At 43.8% G+C, this 17795-nt stretch overlaps 1 protein-coding gene across 1 annotated transcript in view; it reads right to left on the bottom strand.

Annotated features, from left to right (window-relative positions):
* Positions 1 to 17795, bottom strand: part of ADGRL3 (adhesion G protein-coupled receptor L3) — a 713779-nt gene that overhangs the window by 375280 nt on the left and 320704 nt on the right. Inside the window, exon 10 of the mRNA XM_084829694.1 lies at positions 8993 to 9031. Within this exon, the coding sequence (XP_084685820.1) occupies positions 8993 to 9031 (39 nt within the window). The remainder of the gene's footprint in view (positions 1 to 8992; positions 9032 to 17795) is intronic.

Raw genomic sequence — 17795 nt, 5'->3', positions numbered from 1 at the left:
CACAGCCTCATTGGATTGGGCAGAGAGAGCAGAACTCTTTGATTGAACAAACTATCAGAACCATAGGGCAGGGAGGGAAGTGAGGTGACCATCTTCTAGGCAGGCAGAATGTTTACTGCTGAATTGTATAAGGTTAGCTCAGCTGTTTATAAACATAAACATGTTTATGTTTAACTTGGGGCTGTTAAAATACACTCACACTTTTCAAGGTGATTGGTACAATCATCAAGGATAGAGTAGAAACTGCACCATTAAGATTGCTCCTTGCTGCTGGTACTGCTGATCTCTCTTACAGTTTAGTTCTTGTTTTGTTTTGTTTTAGAACATAAACATAAAGAACTGGGTGTAAGAGAGAGATTTGGAGGCAAATACATGTGTAATTAGTACACATATATGCATTGAAAATACATGGTGTGATATAAGAAAATGTTCAGTTGGATGTCAAAGAAATGTATGTTAAAGAAACACAGAATGGATTATTTCAGTGCATTCCAGGAAAGAAGATAAAATAATGGTTGATTGTGCACATCTGATATCAAGAGTCAATACTAACTTTGTCTTCAGCAAATGTTTGAGGCTTAAGGAACATTGGACATCTCTACACCAGCCTAAAATTCTGCATTTAAAACTGGGCTTTCTGCTTCCATTTTAAATGCAGGATCACAACGACTCCCTTTGTCACCTGCTTCCTTTCCCCCCTCCCCTTCTCCCCGTATCTGAGCCTTTCATTGTCTTTCATTGATCTCTCTTCTCTTCTTGCCGCTGTTCCACTTTTCATGGAGGGAACTCAAGCGGAACACAATGGGGTAATTTGATAGCTCATTATCTGCAATCTATTTAAAAACAGAACAAAGACATTTAGTGAAGGAGAAGCCCTGGAGGGTCACGGCATCATCTAAAGAGTCCGCAAACATCCGTGAGAGAGCCATCTCAATCGCAGGATAAAAGCTCCATGTGAAGAAGCCCATCATCTTTCTTAATGTAACTCTGTGTTGTTTGTAAGGCTTTTGTAAACAAGAACTGTAACTGCTGCTTGTACTATAAATATATCTGCTTGAGAAGTTCAGAGAGGACTTCAGACCTCATGGGGAATCTCTGATGGTCTGTACTCCTCCCAGCATGCTGAATAAAAGGCTTTCCTACTTACTGACCAAAACTGAAAGTGAAGACTGATTTTCTTCCACATCATAGAAAGCTGGGCTTTTTTTTTTTTCTTGTCTCAGGAACTTGGAGTAGGGGAATGAAACATGCTTTTCTCAACTCACAGTGTAGAGACAGAGCTACAGCCATGTAGCTCTGAGCCCTAGAATCTTTTTAAATACTAGGGTACTGTCCTAGCATAAGTGCAATAATATCAAAAGTGCCTCTGAACATGTGCATGGCTCAGACTACAAGTGTGACACAAGCAAAAACCAGGATGTTATAGTGTAGGTTCTGAGTAAAAGACAGTGATAGGATCAGGCTGATCAGAAGAACACAAGCACAGATATGCTGGATTAAGCCAAAGGTGTATCTAGTCCAGCATTCTGTTCCAGCAGTGGCTAACCAGATGGCCATGGGAAGCCCACAGGCAGAACACCAGCGCACCAGCATCTTCCGACTTGTGTGCCTCAGCAACTGGTATACAGAGGCATACTGTCTCTGATACTGTAAGTAATGTACAACCATTATTAGTAGAAGCCAAGGATAGCCTTATCCTCCATGAATTCATCTACTCCCCTTCTAAAGCCATCACTACCTCTTGCGGTAGCAAATTCCATAGTGTAGCTATGCGCTGTGTGAAGAAGTCCTTCCTTTTATCTCTCCTGAATCTCCCACCAAACAGCTTCATGGGATGACCCCATTAGGTTCTAGTATTATGAGAGGTTATCTACTTTCTCCACACCTTGCATAATTTTACACCTCTATCATGCCCCCCTTGCTCACCTTCTTTCTAAGTTAAACAGCCCCACGTGTTGTAACATCTCAACACAGGGGAGTTGCTCTAATCCCTTTATCATTTTGGTTGCCACTTTTGGTAACTTTTCTAGCTCTACAATGTACTTTTTGAGGTGTGGTGACCAGACGTGTGGATGGCATTCCAAGTGCAGTCACATGTTTTCATTGAGCTATCCACCACAACCCCAAGATCCCTTTCCTGGTCAGTCGTTGCCAACTCACACTCCATCAGTATATATGTGAAGTTATGATTATTTTGCCCCACTGTGCACCAATGTACACTTGCTTATGTTGAACTGTATTTGCTATTTTGATGACCATTTCCCCAGCTTGGTGAGATCCTATCAGAGGTGTTTGCTGTTCCTTTTTGTTTTTACCACCCTAAACAATCTGGTGTCACCAGCAAAGTTAGCTATCTCAGTGCTCTCCCCTAACTCTGGATCATTTATAAACAAGTTAAACGGCACAGATCCTGATTGTTTACATCCCTCCATTGCGAGAACTGACCATTTATTCCTACTTTGTTTCCTGTTCAGTTATTGATCCATAAAAGGACCTCTCCTCTTATTCCATGACTGCTAAGTCTGCTCAGGAGTCCTTAGTAAGCAACTGCTGTTTGAAAGTCCAAGTAAATGATGTCTACTGGATCACCCCTATCCACCTGCAGTTGCAAAGGGCTCTACAAGTTTAGTTAGACAGGACTTACCTTTGCAGAAGCCATGTTGATTCTTCTTCAGCAAAACATGTCCTTCTATATGCTTGATAGTTTTATCTTTAAGAGTGCTTTCCACCATTTCCCCAGAGCAGACGTTAAAGTAACCAGCCTGTAATTTCCTGGATCCCTGCTGCCCTGTGCGTCTACAATCCCTTTTGGTGTTACATTGGCCACAGCCCAGTCCTCTGGCATACAGGCTGATCTCAGGTACATATTACATATTTTTGTTAGGAGGTCAGGAACTTCACCACTGAGTTCCTTATGAACTCTTGGGTGGACATCATCTGTGATTTGTTTATTTTCAGTTTGTCAGTAAGCCTCAACTACTTCCTCATGGGTAAATGCAACACTAATAATGGGGGTGAGAGTAAAGTGAGTATAAAGTGTATCTGATCTGACAACAGTTATCCATGCCTTGGTTACATCACGGCTAGGATATTGCAATGCACTCTACATTTATTTTATTTATTTATTTATTAAATTTATTAATCGCCCATCTGGCCGGTCACCCAGCCACTATGGGCGATGTATGCCCTCTACATGGGCTTATCCTAAAAACAGTTTACACAATAAAATTCAACATTAAAAACATCACATTTCTAAAATTACCCTAGCCCACCCCAAATGCCTGCCTGAACAACCATGTTTTTAATACATGGCAGAAGCTCATTAAAGAGGGGGCATGGCGGAGTTCCCTAGGGAGGGAGTTCCACAGACTGGGGGCCACCACAGAGAAGGCCCTCTCCCTCGTCCTCACCAGCCTAGCTGTCCTGGCTGATGGGACAGAGAGAAGGCCATCCGAGGCTGATCTTGTTGAGCGGCCTATCTGGTGTTGCTGGAGGCGCTCCTTGAGATAGGCTGGGCCGGAGCCGTATAGGGTTTTAAAGGTCAAAACCAACACCTTGAATTTGGCCCGGAAAACAACTGGTAGTCAGTGCAACTCCTTCAGCACTGGAGTGATGTGATCTCGCTGGCGGCTGCCTTTAATCAGGTGAGCCGCCGCATTCTGTACCAGCTGCAGCTTCTGAACCATCTTCAAGGGTAACCCCACGTAGAGCGCATTACAGTAGTCTAAACGAGAGGAGACCAGGGCATGTACTACCAATGGGAGCAGATGGTCAGGAAGGAAGAGGCACAGCCGCCATATCAGATGAAGTTGGTATAGCACTGTCCAGCTCACAGCTGACACCTGAGCTTCCATGGATAGCTGGGAGTCTAAGATGACCCCCAAGCTGCGGACCTGGTCTTTCAAGAGTAACCATACCCCATTCAACACCAGGTCAACATCCCCCAACCTCCTCTTGTCTCCTACCAAAAGTACCTCAGTCTTGTCAGGGTTCAGCTTCAGCTTATTCCTCCCCATCCAGCCATTCACCGTCTCCAGACATTTGGACAGGGATTCTACGGCCAACCTGGGTGAAGATTTGAATGAGAGGTAGAGGGCTAGGATAAGCCCTCTACATGGGCTTATCCTAGAAGCTTCAATTTATGCAAAATGTGGCCACATCACCCTAATACTGAAAGTATTGGTTGCAATTGTTTTCCAGGCTCAATTCAAGGCGTTGGTTTTAACCTTGGAGAGAGCAATCCTATGGTCCCTGGAGAGCATCCCAGGTTCCATAGGATTTTTTTGGATTCTTCCTCCTAAAGCCAGAGACACTGCTATGACTTTGGGAGGGGGGACTCTCAAATCTGATCCCTGCTCCTGCTCCCCTCTGCCCCCTTGCAGCCCCCATGGAAAGAACCATGGGGCATGCTTTCCAAGGTTATACTGGTCATAAAGGGGGTGTTCAAGTAAGCTGGGAGGGGAGAGTAGAGGCCAGGAAATGAAAAATCCTATGGCCTCTCCAGCCCCAGCCCCGCCCCAGCAGTGTGCCTCCTCTAGATGGGCTCAGAGGCCCATCTTGAGGAAAACCAAACAAAAGGAGGACAGAGAGATGAAAATAGCTTCCGTCACTCCTCCCACCCTGCCAGCAATGGCCCAACAGGCCATTGGACACTTGGAAGGCTCTGAGTACAGAGGTTTCCTTCTAACAGGGGTGCAACCCATGGCTCTGAGCCCTAAAGCTCTAAATGGCTTAGGGCCTGGCTATCTGAGGGACTATCTCAGTATGAACCTGCTCAATTATCAGCAGGAGAAGGCCTTTTGAAGACGTCCCCACTTGCAGAGGCCCACTTCTCAGGCTTTCTCCTGTGTTACTTCCAAACTCTCCAACACACTCCCTTTGGAGTTGTGACTGGTCCCCATCCTCTCTGCGTTCAGGTCAAGAAGATATAACATTTTAATGTGGCTTTTAAAAATGTTGTTACAGATTTTAAAGTTGCTTTTATTGTTCCACTATGTTTTTATTTGATCGTTTTATCTTCTGAATTTTTGGGAACTGCCTTGTTTGGCTTCAGAAAGGTGATATACAAATACCATAAACAAACAAACAAACTCACAGGATGTGTGGCAGCTGATGGCAAATATATGTGTTTGGCCCTATCTTAGTGTCTTGAATTATCGGGCCACACAACTATGCTGCTCTGTGGGGAGAAGAGTCAGGCAGCATAGTTATGTGGATTAAATTTGCTCTATCTGCTGATCTGAGATTTTAAAAAACTTATCAACTCCATGTGTTCAGGAGTATAATGAACCTTGATTTGCAGGGAGGAAGAGCCATTTGTTGTTGGCTCTCAGGCAACAAAACGTCTTAGGGCAGCTTTGTTCCTAGTGGACAAGCTCTTATAGACAACCAAATTAGCTCTGTCTCTTTCATGAGGCCACTGGCTGGCCTGATATGATGTCACAGAATTGTCTTTTGTTATTTGAGGATAAGCCTGTCTTACTCCTATTGGCTTGCTAGCTCTGATGTCACAAAGGTGGCCCCCACCCTGTCTTGGCTAAGTATTAGTGACTCATTTTTGGTGACACATTTCGTGTACCATCTCAGCTACCTTTCCCCACCCCACAGCTCTTTATAGCCATGTCCAGGGCTGGCCCCAAGACATTTTGCTGCCTGAGGCAGAGCAGCAAATGGACCCCCCCCCCCAGTCAAGGTGCATAGTAGTACTCAAAGCCAATCATGTTGTTTTGGCCCCTGAGGCAGAAAAGCCTACAAATACTTCTCCCCTTCCCTGGCAATGAAAATACAATAATAATTAATACATGAAATAATGAATAATTTGCTGCTTTTTGATGACATCTCAAATCAGCTATCTGAGACAGCTTCCTCAGTCTCTAAAATGTGTGTGTGCGCGCGCGCATGCGTGTATCTTTAAAGGACCCTGTCTCCTAAGGACATCCCTATTTGTAAAAAGGGATGTATGGACAGGGGAGATGAGGGCGTTTGATTTCCGAAAAAAAAAAAACAAACGTCAGGCAGAAAAATTCAAGTGAGGCAGCAGAAGCAAAAGCCACCTAGTCCAGGGGGATGAGATGCAACAGAGATAACCAGCGCTGCTGTACCTTTATTTCAACGCAATTTTTTCTCCAGTTACATGAAAAGCAACAACTTTCAGAATAACTTTCTGTACAGTGTACTCCAGTTCATGAAAGCTTATTATGCCAAGGTAAATTTGTTAGTCTTTAAGGTGCCACAAGGCATTGTGGCTTTTGAACAAAACAGAGCCAGAAGCTCCTATCCTACTCCCAGATCTATTCACCTTTCTCTAGCCTTACGCGAATCTTGGATGCCAAGGAGGACCATGCACTCACCAGAATCTCTCCATATGGATCATACAAAAAGCAGGTGCATTCCAGAAACATAAGTGAAGAGCCAAGGAGCTCCAGACACATTCACGCCAGCCAGCCAGGAGAAGCCATACACTCATACGTTACCTTGCCCCAAATTCATTGCTGCTCATTCAAACCCTTTTTGCAAGCAAACTGTTTTCCCCCAAGGTAAGGGGCCCAGGCCAGCTTGTACGAAGCAAGAGCTGAGGAACTCCTCTAGCACCCCAATTGATAGGTGAGCAGTCAGCACACCTCCTCTTCCTCTTGTCAGGGCCTCGCTGCCTACAGAGGCACAGAGCACAAGTGCAATTGCCCAGTAGCAATTGGTTAGGCTGGTCCCTGCAGAGCAAGGCACACTCCAGGAAAGCTTGGCTACAGTGATGCTGTTAGGCAATTTTGGACTCTGGATGTAATGAAAATAATCAGCAGACAGTGGAAGGAAAGGTTGCAGTCTACCCTCTAGTTTAAAAGGCCAGTGCCTTCATGCTACATGCCCTATTAGTTTGCTAATGGAATGAATCCTAAGGTCTCCTACTAACTGCAAGGCTACTGAATTCAGAGGGAAGAAGCAGGGTTATATTAAGGCAGAAAATGGCAATTGGGGCAGCTTTAAAGAGCCAGGGCCCAGCTCAAAAGATCCAGGGCCATGCTCAGGTGATCTCTCTCTAACACCGCCCATGGCAGTTAGACATTGAAATCTGTACTTTTCTGATGTTTGTGATGCAGTTTGCAAAAAAAAAAAAAAAGTACAAATATACAAATTGGGTACATTTGAAAGAGTGCACACAAAAATGTGTGTATTTAATACAGTGTGTATAAACATGCATATATTTGAAGAAATTTGCACAAAAACATTTTGTTCAATGGCAAACTCACATGCAAGAAAGCATACATTTAATAAATGTGCACAAAAATGTGTACATATGAAAAATACATTAAAGGCGTAATCCTATGGGGAGAGGTGGCCGTCTCTGAACTCGGAGGCAACTGCCTATCCAATGCAGGGCAAGAGAAACATGGAGGGGATCATCCCCTCTGTGTTTCAGCCGCCCTGCATTTGCGGCTAGACAGCTGATTTCAGCTAGAAGTGGCTAGACTAGCTGCGGGAAGGCGGAGCGGGGGAAGCGGCTGCCGGACGACACATAGGATGTGTCATACCAGCATTTCCTCCTTCCCCACCCCAGAACGCCCCCCGGAACACCCCTTTTCACCCTCTGCCTTCCTCTTCCAAGCACGGAGTACGGGGCCGTTCCGAGCTGCTTGCAAGGCAGCATGGGGGGGGGGGGAGGTTCCCAGAAGCTGACATATCCTATGGCTGTCTAGCCACTGACCAGCGGCCATAGGATTGCTCCCTCCAATGCATATATTTTGAAAAATGCCTATGAAAATACATACAATTTCCTATGAGGATTAAAAAGAAATTCACAATCCAATGCAGAAATGGGATGGAATGGATTTAGCGTGAAAAAAGTTAGAGCCTGAGTGAAATCGAGCTTGATAGATTTGCCTAACCCTACTCCAGATTACACAGGATTTATTACGATTGGTACATTTTAAAGGTCAGACCTTGCTTAATGTTGGATGCTAAGTCAGTCGAAGGAATGTAGAAGGTACACAGGCTGAACATTTCACCTGATAACAAATCTAAGTATCATGCATGGCTATGCTGAAATATCCTCACTGCTGAACTGGTTACCCATTTCAATGTAGCTTCCAGCCCAGTTTTAAGACTACAGTTGATTTGGTTGCTCTGGTTGATGACCTTCACCAGGAGAAAAGTCAGGGGGAGTGTCATCCTGTTGATTCTACTAGAGTCCAATCCTATGCATGTCTATTCAGAAGTAAGTCCCATTGAGTTCAGTGGGGCTTTCTCCCAGGTCAGTATGTATAGTATTACAGTCTCGGTGGCTTTCAGATCCTTCTGGACCATTTGGCTGAGGTTCAGAGTGGGAGATAACGTATCCAGAAGGTGGTACTGGGAGACTACAGTTCTACGCTATGTGAACTGTTGTGTGGGTGCCACAAAGTAGGTTCTATTTGTCCCTTGACACTACAACTGAGGTAATCAGAAAAATAAACTGAAACTCAATCCAGATAATATGGAGATGGCATGCTTGCCATGCACCAGAGCGTAGGAACTGGGGACAGAATTTCCAACCATGTTGGTACAGCACGCATGGCAACTCAAATACATCTTTGAAGACATTACAGTGATACAGCCCAATGTGCTGCAAGCCAGCTGCACTTCAGACTCTCACTGATGAAAGCACCTCAGTGGCAATCATTTGTGAAAACTGCAGAGAACTGAAAACTCAGAATTGACCAAAAGCAAAAACACTGCACAACCTCTTGTGTAAGCCTTGCTTAAATGATCTGCTGTTGCTGACACCTGTGTTTCACCCTCCTTTCTCTCTGTTGCTTTCCTTATTATTTATTTTAGATTGTACAGGTCTTTGGAGTAGAGATTTCTCTATTTTTACCTATGAAATTCTGCAAAGTACTGTATCTACTCTTGGTGATGTAATAATAATAATAATAATAATAATAATTAATAATAATAATTTTAATCAGCAGCATCAAAACAAACAATTTAATATGTAGGGGGGAAAAAACCTTGAAAGTACCTGGACATAGGCTCTGCAGGAGCGTTCCCGTTTCTGAAGCTGAATCCATAAAGACGGCATTTATAAACACAGAATTTTAAAAAAGTTAGCATCAGGAGAAAACAAATTATATAAAACATCTATACAAATGCTAATTTCTCTTACAACCTATTTCCAAACATATATATACACACACTAAGCTAAGCAGTAGCAGTATCTCAATATCACTAAAGAGCACTTCAATGCTTGATTTTTAGTAATAAAAAAACTGGGATAAACTGTAAACATCATAGATGGTCTTTCCAATTCAAATTCTTTTAAAAAATCTTCCCTTGATCAAATGACCAGTTCAAAACTTCATTTTGAAGTCTTCCCTGAAATTGCTTCTTAATGACCTGACAGTTCCCTGGGACTGCAGACTCTGACCTCATTCATCAGCCAGAGAACCAAAGCCCACTGGAAGGCTGCACCCTCTGCCTCCCAGGATAAACATCATGGCAAGGGGGAGACCAGCCTGGCCCCATCCATCGGCCAGAGAAGTAACAGATGTAGGGAGCTTGTTTTGCCCTTCCCAGCCAGAAAGAACATCTATTAGAACTTTGAAATTAAGAACTAGAGCCCGAGTTTTGCTTTTTTTCCTCTTCATCCTCCCTCCCAATCCTTTTTCCTTCTGTGTTATGTCTTTCAGATTGTAAACCTAAGAGCAGTGACTGTTTTATTATTAATCTCTGTAAGCTGCTCTGGGAACCTTTTTTAGCTGAAGAGTGGGGAAAAATGCTATAAATAAATAGATCATTAAGAAGTTCTTTAAGAAGTCTTAAATATGTAGCAGAAGCCTCTGGGTATGCAAAATTATTCCAGTGGACCAGATATGAAGAACTATAATATCAATCCAGACCTCAAGAGACTTCACTACTACACCAAACTAACCATCATTCGCTGAGTCAGACCATAGTTTGGAGGATCATCTGAATTGTATCTCACTGAACCAGTCTAGAGAAGGCTATTCATGAGTGTATCAGGACTCATAAGTATAAATAAGATGCATGTCCAAACATGAAAGCCTTCTATTACTTTCAGTGGGATGGACAGTTGGATGTACCTATGAATGTGCAGTTCCCATGTATATTTGGATGTCACTTGGATTTACATACCCCGACTGAAAAGTGATACAATATAGATAAATAACTACCACATTCAAATGTGCATCCAACTTATGCTTATTATTCCTGTTAGACATGTTGATTTCCTTCTCTAGTGTTGTGTGAAAAGCCGCTGCTTTCTATGGAATTATGTGGGGGGGAAGAGAAAGTGAATGGCAAAGGCTATGAGCTTCACTGTGGAGCACTGGTGTGGGACTCAGGACCCAGCGCTCTGGCATCTCAAGATGGATGGCCGGGTTGATCGTATTGGACCATGGGAATCTCACAAGCTGAAACTGCTTGGTCAAAGCACTTTTTGTTTATTTTATTGTCTTTTCTCCTCTGCCACATCATGAGCATAACAGAATATGTGAAAACACACACACCAGAGATTATATAGGATAAGAGGATTAAAAGTATATTATTTCTTCAAAGAGGAAAATTGACCAAAACATTGCAGCTCACTACAAGATATTCAGACTGGCAAGTGGTCAATTGGGTGGAATTTTGTTTGTTTATTTATTAAAATATTTATGATTTGTCCTTCCCAAAAGGGCCCCCAGGTGATACACAACTTTAAAAACAATTACATATCAAAACCAATCAAATGAAGCACAGAATAAAACACCCTTAAAACAAACCAGAAAGCATAAATAAACCATTCAAATTCCATCAAAAGACAAATGGAACAAAACAACTTCTATGGCCCACTAGGCAAAGATGGGGCTAATCCGACCTCCTAAGGGAGGGAGCCACAATCAGAATACTGCCACGGAAAAGGCATGGCTCATGTCCAAAGCAGCCTAATTTCTCTTGAGGGTGAGACAACAGGGCCTGTGAAGATTACTTAGGATAAAATGCACTTCCTAGTTCCTAGTAGTTTTAAGACACGTATAGAGTTGTGAGATCTAACTGATATTTGGAGAATTAATAATTTTGATAATGATTATACACTTTATTTCGTTCTCAATTCATATTCAACAATGGATCTTTATCTCTAAAATCTTAATAAATGATGTGATAAATGTTTCAACAGAACCCACAAACTTCTGCAGATTACATTATCCAATTACATTATTTTTTAAACAAGCTAAGAAAACAAATACAAAATAGATGCTAAATGAACTTGTTTTAGAATGAATTAAAAGATTTTTAAAAGAATAAACTCCTGATCTGACTTGTCTAAAGCAATTTTATGGGATAAGATTGTAAAGTCTGTATTACAGGGATTCTTATCCCCTGTTCATTCTTTTTTTAAAAGACATAAAAGTAAAATATGGAATTATGTAGGATAACAGAATGTTAGAAAATCTCCATAAGTGAACACACTCTGAGGACATATGACAGATCAAAAGCAAATAAAGAACAATGAGAGCTTTTGAAAAAATATACAATTTATCAACATTCATTTCTTAAAGCAGACTTCCCCAAACTGGTGCCCTCCAGATGTTTTGGATGACAATGCTCAGCATTCCTGACCATTGGCCATGCTGATGGGAATTGAAGTCCAAAAATCTGAGGACTCCAGGTGGGAGAAGGCTGTCTTAAAGCAAACATATATTTTTAGAAGAGCTATAAGGCAAATAAATTACTCGGACATGAAATTAATTTGACATTATTCAAGAGAAGAATCAGCAATGATCAAAAGGAAGGGAAAATAGTGAGTTTTTGTTGTTATTGCTAAATGACAAGGAATTTTGTAAGAATCTGAATATTATTAAGCACACTATACAACTTACCTTTCAGTAGATGTGTATAAGGATTGTGTTGTTAACTGCTTTGGGGGGGGGGTGTCTCTGGGACCCATAAATCTAATATTTCTGTTTTGTTTTCATTTAATTTCACCCGGATAGATCACCAAAACCACTGATAATGTTTACTTTCCCTCAAAGAGTTTATTGCTGAAGAAATGATTCAGACAATATCATCTTGCATATAAATTCAACTTGGGTTGTACTGTAAGGCTCTTATCCTTTTAACTGGATAGAAAACCTTCAATATTTAGGAATGTTACTGTCAAAATGTGTTTGAATGGAATATATTAAATATTGATCCTTCACTGACTAAAGTTAAAAAGCCATTGTAAAATTGGAACACAGTGAATATATCCTTCTTTGGATGTATTACTACATTTAAATATAAATTTGTCTTTGTTCCATTTTTTATTTCAATCTATCCCAGTAAGAATAGATGAAAATTAATTAACTGCTTGGCAAAAATGTTAGCAGTGTTTATCTGCAACAAAAGAAAACCTACAAAAAAAGTATTGAAATAAATATTGAACGTTGAGCTGGTGGTCTAAGGGAACAATCCTATCTGGATCAACGGTTGCCTCTGACCCCAGGGGAGACCACCTATCCAGTGCAGGGTGGGAGGAGTGGTGAGGAGCGAATCTCCTCCTCACCACCCACCCTGCCTGGCTTTCACAGCTAGACAGCTGATTTCGGCTGTCTAGCTGCAGGACCTCAGAGGTGGCACCTCAGAAGCGGCAGCTGGACGACACATAGGATGTGTCGTACTGGCATGTCTGACCTCCCCGCCCGGCCCACCCCTGGGAATGCCTCACTTTTGCCACGCTGCACTGGTCTTGCGAGCGTGGAGTGCGGGGCAGATCCGCGCTGCCTACGAGGCGGTGTGGGAGGGTGTGGGGGTCGTTTCTTCGGGAACCAACCTCGGAGCATGGGCTCCGAGGTCAGTTCCCAGAAACCAACCTATCTTATGGCTGACTAGCCCCTGACTAGCAACTATAGGATTGCGCCCTTAATGATCCTAACTAAAATTCATTATATGAATTTTAACCCCCACAGGGTTATATGATCAAAGCAATAAAGAGCAAGAACAGGTTTGATTTTGATATAAGCTCTAACTTTTGTTCAGCAGATAGTCCAGTTGAATTAAAGAAAATAAAAATAAAATGTAATTGAAATCTGGACAAATATAGGATGATATTGAGTCAGCCTAAGCTCCAGTAGCGGCTGTAGTACATGATATAGAATTTAATTCCACGAAGAAGCTATCTATCTATCTATGAAATAGTTTTGATAAGTTGTGGGGGGGGGACCATGGAATGAATCTCTCTCTCCCTCTTTCTCTCTCTTGTTCCCTAGATGATAGATAGATAGATAGATAGATAGATAGACAGACAGACAGACAGACAGACAACCAAAGCTTTTGGTTTGGGTTTTTGGTTTAAATATGTTCAAGTGAGAACATATTTGCAAATCTGAATAGTAAAAGGGAACAGGGTAAAAAGAGAAATAGGAAGTTTGAAAATGTATTATCTAGTACTACTGGACACAAGTGATCAAAAGTATACTAGATCTTCCTGAAAATAAAATGTGAACCAGAACCAGTCAAAACATATGATGAAATGGCCACTAGAGCACAGCCTTTTTTTCACTGAAAAAAAATGAGGGAGGGTGTGGAGAAATGGAGAAAGACGAAGAGTAATTTTCAGGGAGGTGAGAAAGACAGATTGCTACCTGTAACTGTACTTCTTTGAGTGGTCATGCATGCATTCACACATATAGGCTCTGTGCCTGCGCAGAGCCTCGTTTCGGAACCCCTCCCCCACCGTTCCAGTGCACATCTCCCTAGCAGGTTTGCGCTTAATCCCTCAGTTCCTAGAGACCGACATTGTGGCCCCATAACCAAGATAAATTTATACAAAAAATACCTTTGGTACATCAAACTCGAGTATGACACTGAAGAGGGGATGGCGGGAGGGTTGTGTGCATGCATATATCACCACTAGAAGAACTACAGGTAGCAACCTGCCTTTCTTCTTCGTGGTCTCTGTGCATCACACATATGGGCGAGTAGCAAGCTAATGCACAATGGAAGTGTGTCAGTGTCCTACCGCAATACAGAGGAGAGCACGGAACGACCAAAAGTACAGCCAGTTCTAGTCCGAACATCCAGTCCGTAATGTTTTACAGAGGTGGACGGTGTCAACCAGGTTGCAGCATGGCACAGTGCAGGGATGGCAACACCGCTGTTGAATGTGACCAGTGTTGCTACCACACAAGTAGAATACGCTCGGATTAGGGCAGAGAGTCTGAGCCCAGCCAGCTCATATGGCAGCTCGACAGTCTTGGCAACCCACAATGCGAAGCGCTGAGTCGGAAGAGGCGGGCCCTTGCACACGCCATTGTAGCAGACACAGAGGCGGGGTGACAGCTGAAATTGTTCAGCCTTCGATTTATAAACAGCCAGGGCATGACGAACGTCGAGTGTATGCAGGGCCGACTCCGAAAGTGTAGAAGGAGAAGCAAAGAAAGGAGGCAAAACAATGTCCTGATTTAAATGGAACTCAGACACAACTTTAGGTAAGGCAGGGTCATGCCTAAGCACTGCTTTATCTTGGTGAAAGGTGAGATAAGCCTGGTCTACTCTGAGTGCACAGAGCTCACTGGCATGGCCGCCAGAAATGCCACCCTCCACGATAGGAGGCGCAGGTCTGTAATTGCCAGTGGCTCAAAAGGCTTTGATGAAAGTGCCTTAAGCACCGCAGAAAGGCTCTAGCTCGGTATCATAGAATGTACTGGTGGCGCTAGAGTTTTGATCCCTTTCAGAAATCTTTTTGCTGTTGGATGCGAGAACATGGAAAATCCCTCAACAGGGGGTGAAAATGCAGAAATAGCAAAGAGTTAAACTCTGAGAGACAACAATTTGAACCCTTTCTCAAAAAGAGACAGGAGAAACTGGAGAATTTGGTGGAATGAGTGGATGGCATGGGTGAAAACCTCGCTCATGAGCAAAAGCAGAAAAGCAGCCCATTTTCTTGAGTAAGAACACTGCATAGAATGCTTATGGGCAGCACCCAGGATCCTCTGGATCGCTGCCAGAGCCGAAGTGGTGTCCGTCATCCAATCTTCCACACTGTCATGTGGAGAGTTGTCAGGTCCGGGTGTCAGATTCAGCCCTTCTCTCTCAGGAGGAGAGATGGGTGCGATGGCAGCCATCGGTACCGACCCTTTGCTATCTTGAGTAGTGGGGTGAACTAAGGTTGGCACAGTCACCACAGTGTCACAATGATGCACTCTGTGCAGTCCATTGTGATCTTCACCGGGACCCTGGCCATCAGAGGAAGTGGAGGGGACAGGTAAAGTAGTACGCCTGTCCATTGAAATGCGAAGGCATTGCCTATCGATCCCAGACTTTGGCCCACTCTGCTGCTGAATGCAGTGCAAACTGCATTCTCCCTTGCCCCAAAGCTGGAAGAGGCTGTTCAGAACTGTTCTGTCCAATGCCCACTTATGGGAGGTCAGCATGGTCCAGTTGAGCTGATTGGACAGGACATTGTCAACACCAGCCACATGTATCGCCACAAGTCCGATTCAATGGCTATTCACCAGTCAAAGATCTGGAGCATAAGGGTGAGCAACTGGAGAGATATGGTACGTCCCTGTTTGTTCCAATATGCAACCAGTCATGTTGTCCAAAGTGACCTGGACAGGTCTGCCCACCCCGTCCAGTGCGAATGCATGAAATGCTTTGTTAACTGCTCTTAATTCCAGAAGGTTGGTGTGCTATGTGGCTTCATTGGCCACCCATCATCCATGGACCATGAGACCCAGACAGTGAGCTCCCCATTCAGAGAGCAACTCGTCCATCATCACAACCCTGGATGGTGAGGACCGAAGGAACAGCATGCCCTGGGTTAGATTGCTTGGTACCAACCACCATTGGAGAGAGTCTCTGATGTCCTAGGGGCAGACAAGTGTCTGGCTTGCCGGGCATCCTGATCGGTATCAAAGTTGTGTATGAGTCAGTTTTGGCGTTGTCTCATACGCAACCAAACATAGAAAACAACAGCCATCATTGTAGCCATGAAACCCAGGAGATGTTGGATTTTGAGCACTGTCATGCCCTGCCTGGAGGATTCATCTGAGGAAGAAGAGGGGGAGAGCCAGCACAATGGCTGACTCTCCCCTGGAAACATTACAGGAGCAACCTGGCCCCTCTTGAGCAGTTCCTGAATTTCCCCTGGAAGCAGAACCTGAGTTGATCCATCCCTCTGAATGGCACAGAATCAGATGCAAGCAGCAAAAGAACAGAAGGAAGTCACAACGTGGGGCCTCCCTTAAAAGCAACATGCTGACTTAATTAGCCAGCTGTGCTGATTAATGACCAGCTATAAATTCAGCCATGCAGACACCAGCTCTCTGCGGCAAACAGCAGTGCTTTAACCTCGGCTTTGCATTCCAAGATACCAGATCTGACAGGCTCCTAGGCCTTTGGCTACCCATCTGGAAAATGCTTTTGGACACCTTCCTGACTGGCCTTGATGCTTGATAAAACGGATGCTGGTGAACTGACCTTTGAACTGCTTTGACCTCGTGTCTGCCTGTGACTGCAAAACCTCCTGGGAACTCCTGTGTATGACTTTGGACTGAACTGGTTGCTCTCTTGCTGCTGCTCCTGGGACTATCTGCACCTTGCCCAAGGCTCTTGCCTGCGTTGAAACAGGACAAGCACCATGGTAGATCTGTTCATTTGTGGATCTAATGCCAGGGAAATAAGCACCTTTACCCTGGTGTTGGGTAAGAAGGCATGGCCCAGTTGGGAATTCAATAATGCCCCCATAAATTGGATCCACTGTGTCAATACAAGATGTGGTTTCTCCACATTGATATAGAGTCTGAGCTCCTGATAGAGATTGCAGGTTATCTCTATTGACTGAAGAAGATGATCTTTTGTTGATGCCACCAACAGCCAATCATCTATGTATGGATAGACCTCTACACCTTGCAGTTGCAGGTGCGAGCAGACCACTACCATGCACTTGGGGTAGCACCTGGAATTGGTAGGCATCACTACCAATGGCAAAGTGGAGGTAGCGTTGGTACGCTTCATCTATGGTAATGTGAAAATAGGCGTCCTTGAGGTCGATAGAGGTGAATCAATCCCCCGAGAGAGGAGAGGCATGATAGTTGCCAGAGAAACCATGTGGAACTTTCTGGGCAAAATGAACAGGTTCAGGTGTCAAAGGTCCATGATCGGCCGAAGTCCTCCATCCCTCTTTGGTACTGTAAAGTATATTTGAGTAGAACCCATCCTGAAGTTGAGTTCAAGGGACAGGCTCAATCTCCCCTTTCTTGAAGAGAGTCTGAACTTCAGTATGGAAGACCAGGGGCAGTGAAGTCACCAGCATGGTACCAAGAGTATTGAACTCAATCCAGTAGCCCCTCCGGACTACTGCAGGGACCCAGGAGTCCAATGTGATGTTGTGCCAAGCTGGTTGGTAAGCAGACAGACATGCTTCAAAAATGGGCATTTGGCCACAAAGTGAGGAAGGATGGCAAGAAGTGAGTCAAAGGCATCACTTACTTCTGCTGTCAGGTTTCCTGCAATAACTGCAGAATTTTGAAGTTGGAAATGATTTCCCCAACTGACCTGCCTGTGACCATTGTTGCTGATGTTGTTGTGCTGTAGCTTGCTGATAAGGTTGGTATGGAGTGTCAGATGACTGAAACCAGTGTCATTGCCTGGGAAGTTGCTGTGACATAAAACCGATATGACACGCAGTGGCATGGGCCTTCTGTACCAAATTGAGCACATTGTCAGTTTTTGTGTTGAATAAGACTTGCCCATCGAAGAATAAGTCTTCGATACAGTTTCTGGTTTCCTGTTGAAGACTGGATGACCTCAATCAGGCATGGCAACGTAAGGCTATGGAT

Source organism: Heloderma suspectum, chromosome 2 (genome assembly GCF_057233095.1).
Source record: "Heloderma suspectum isolate Gila_16-S chromosome 2, 16-S_ref, whole genome shotgun sequence".
NCBI lineage: Eukaryota > Metazoa > Chordata > Lepidosauria > Squamata > Helodermatidae > Heloderma > Heloderma suspectum.
The sequence above is the reverse complement of the archived record's forward strand: the minus strand, read 5'-3'. Positions and strand labels throughout refer to the sequence as shown.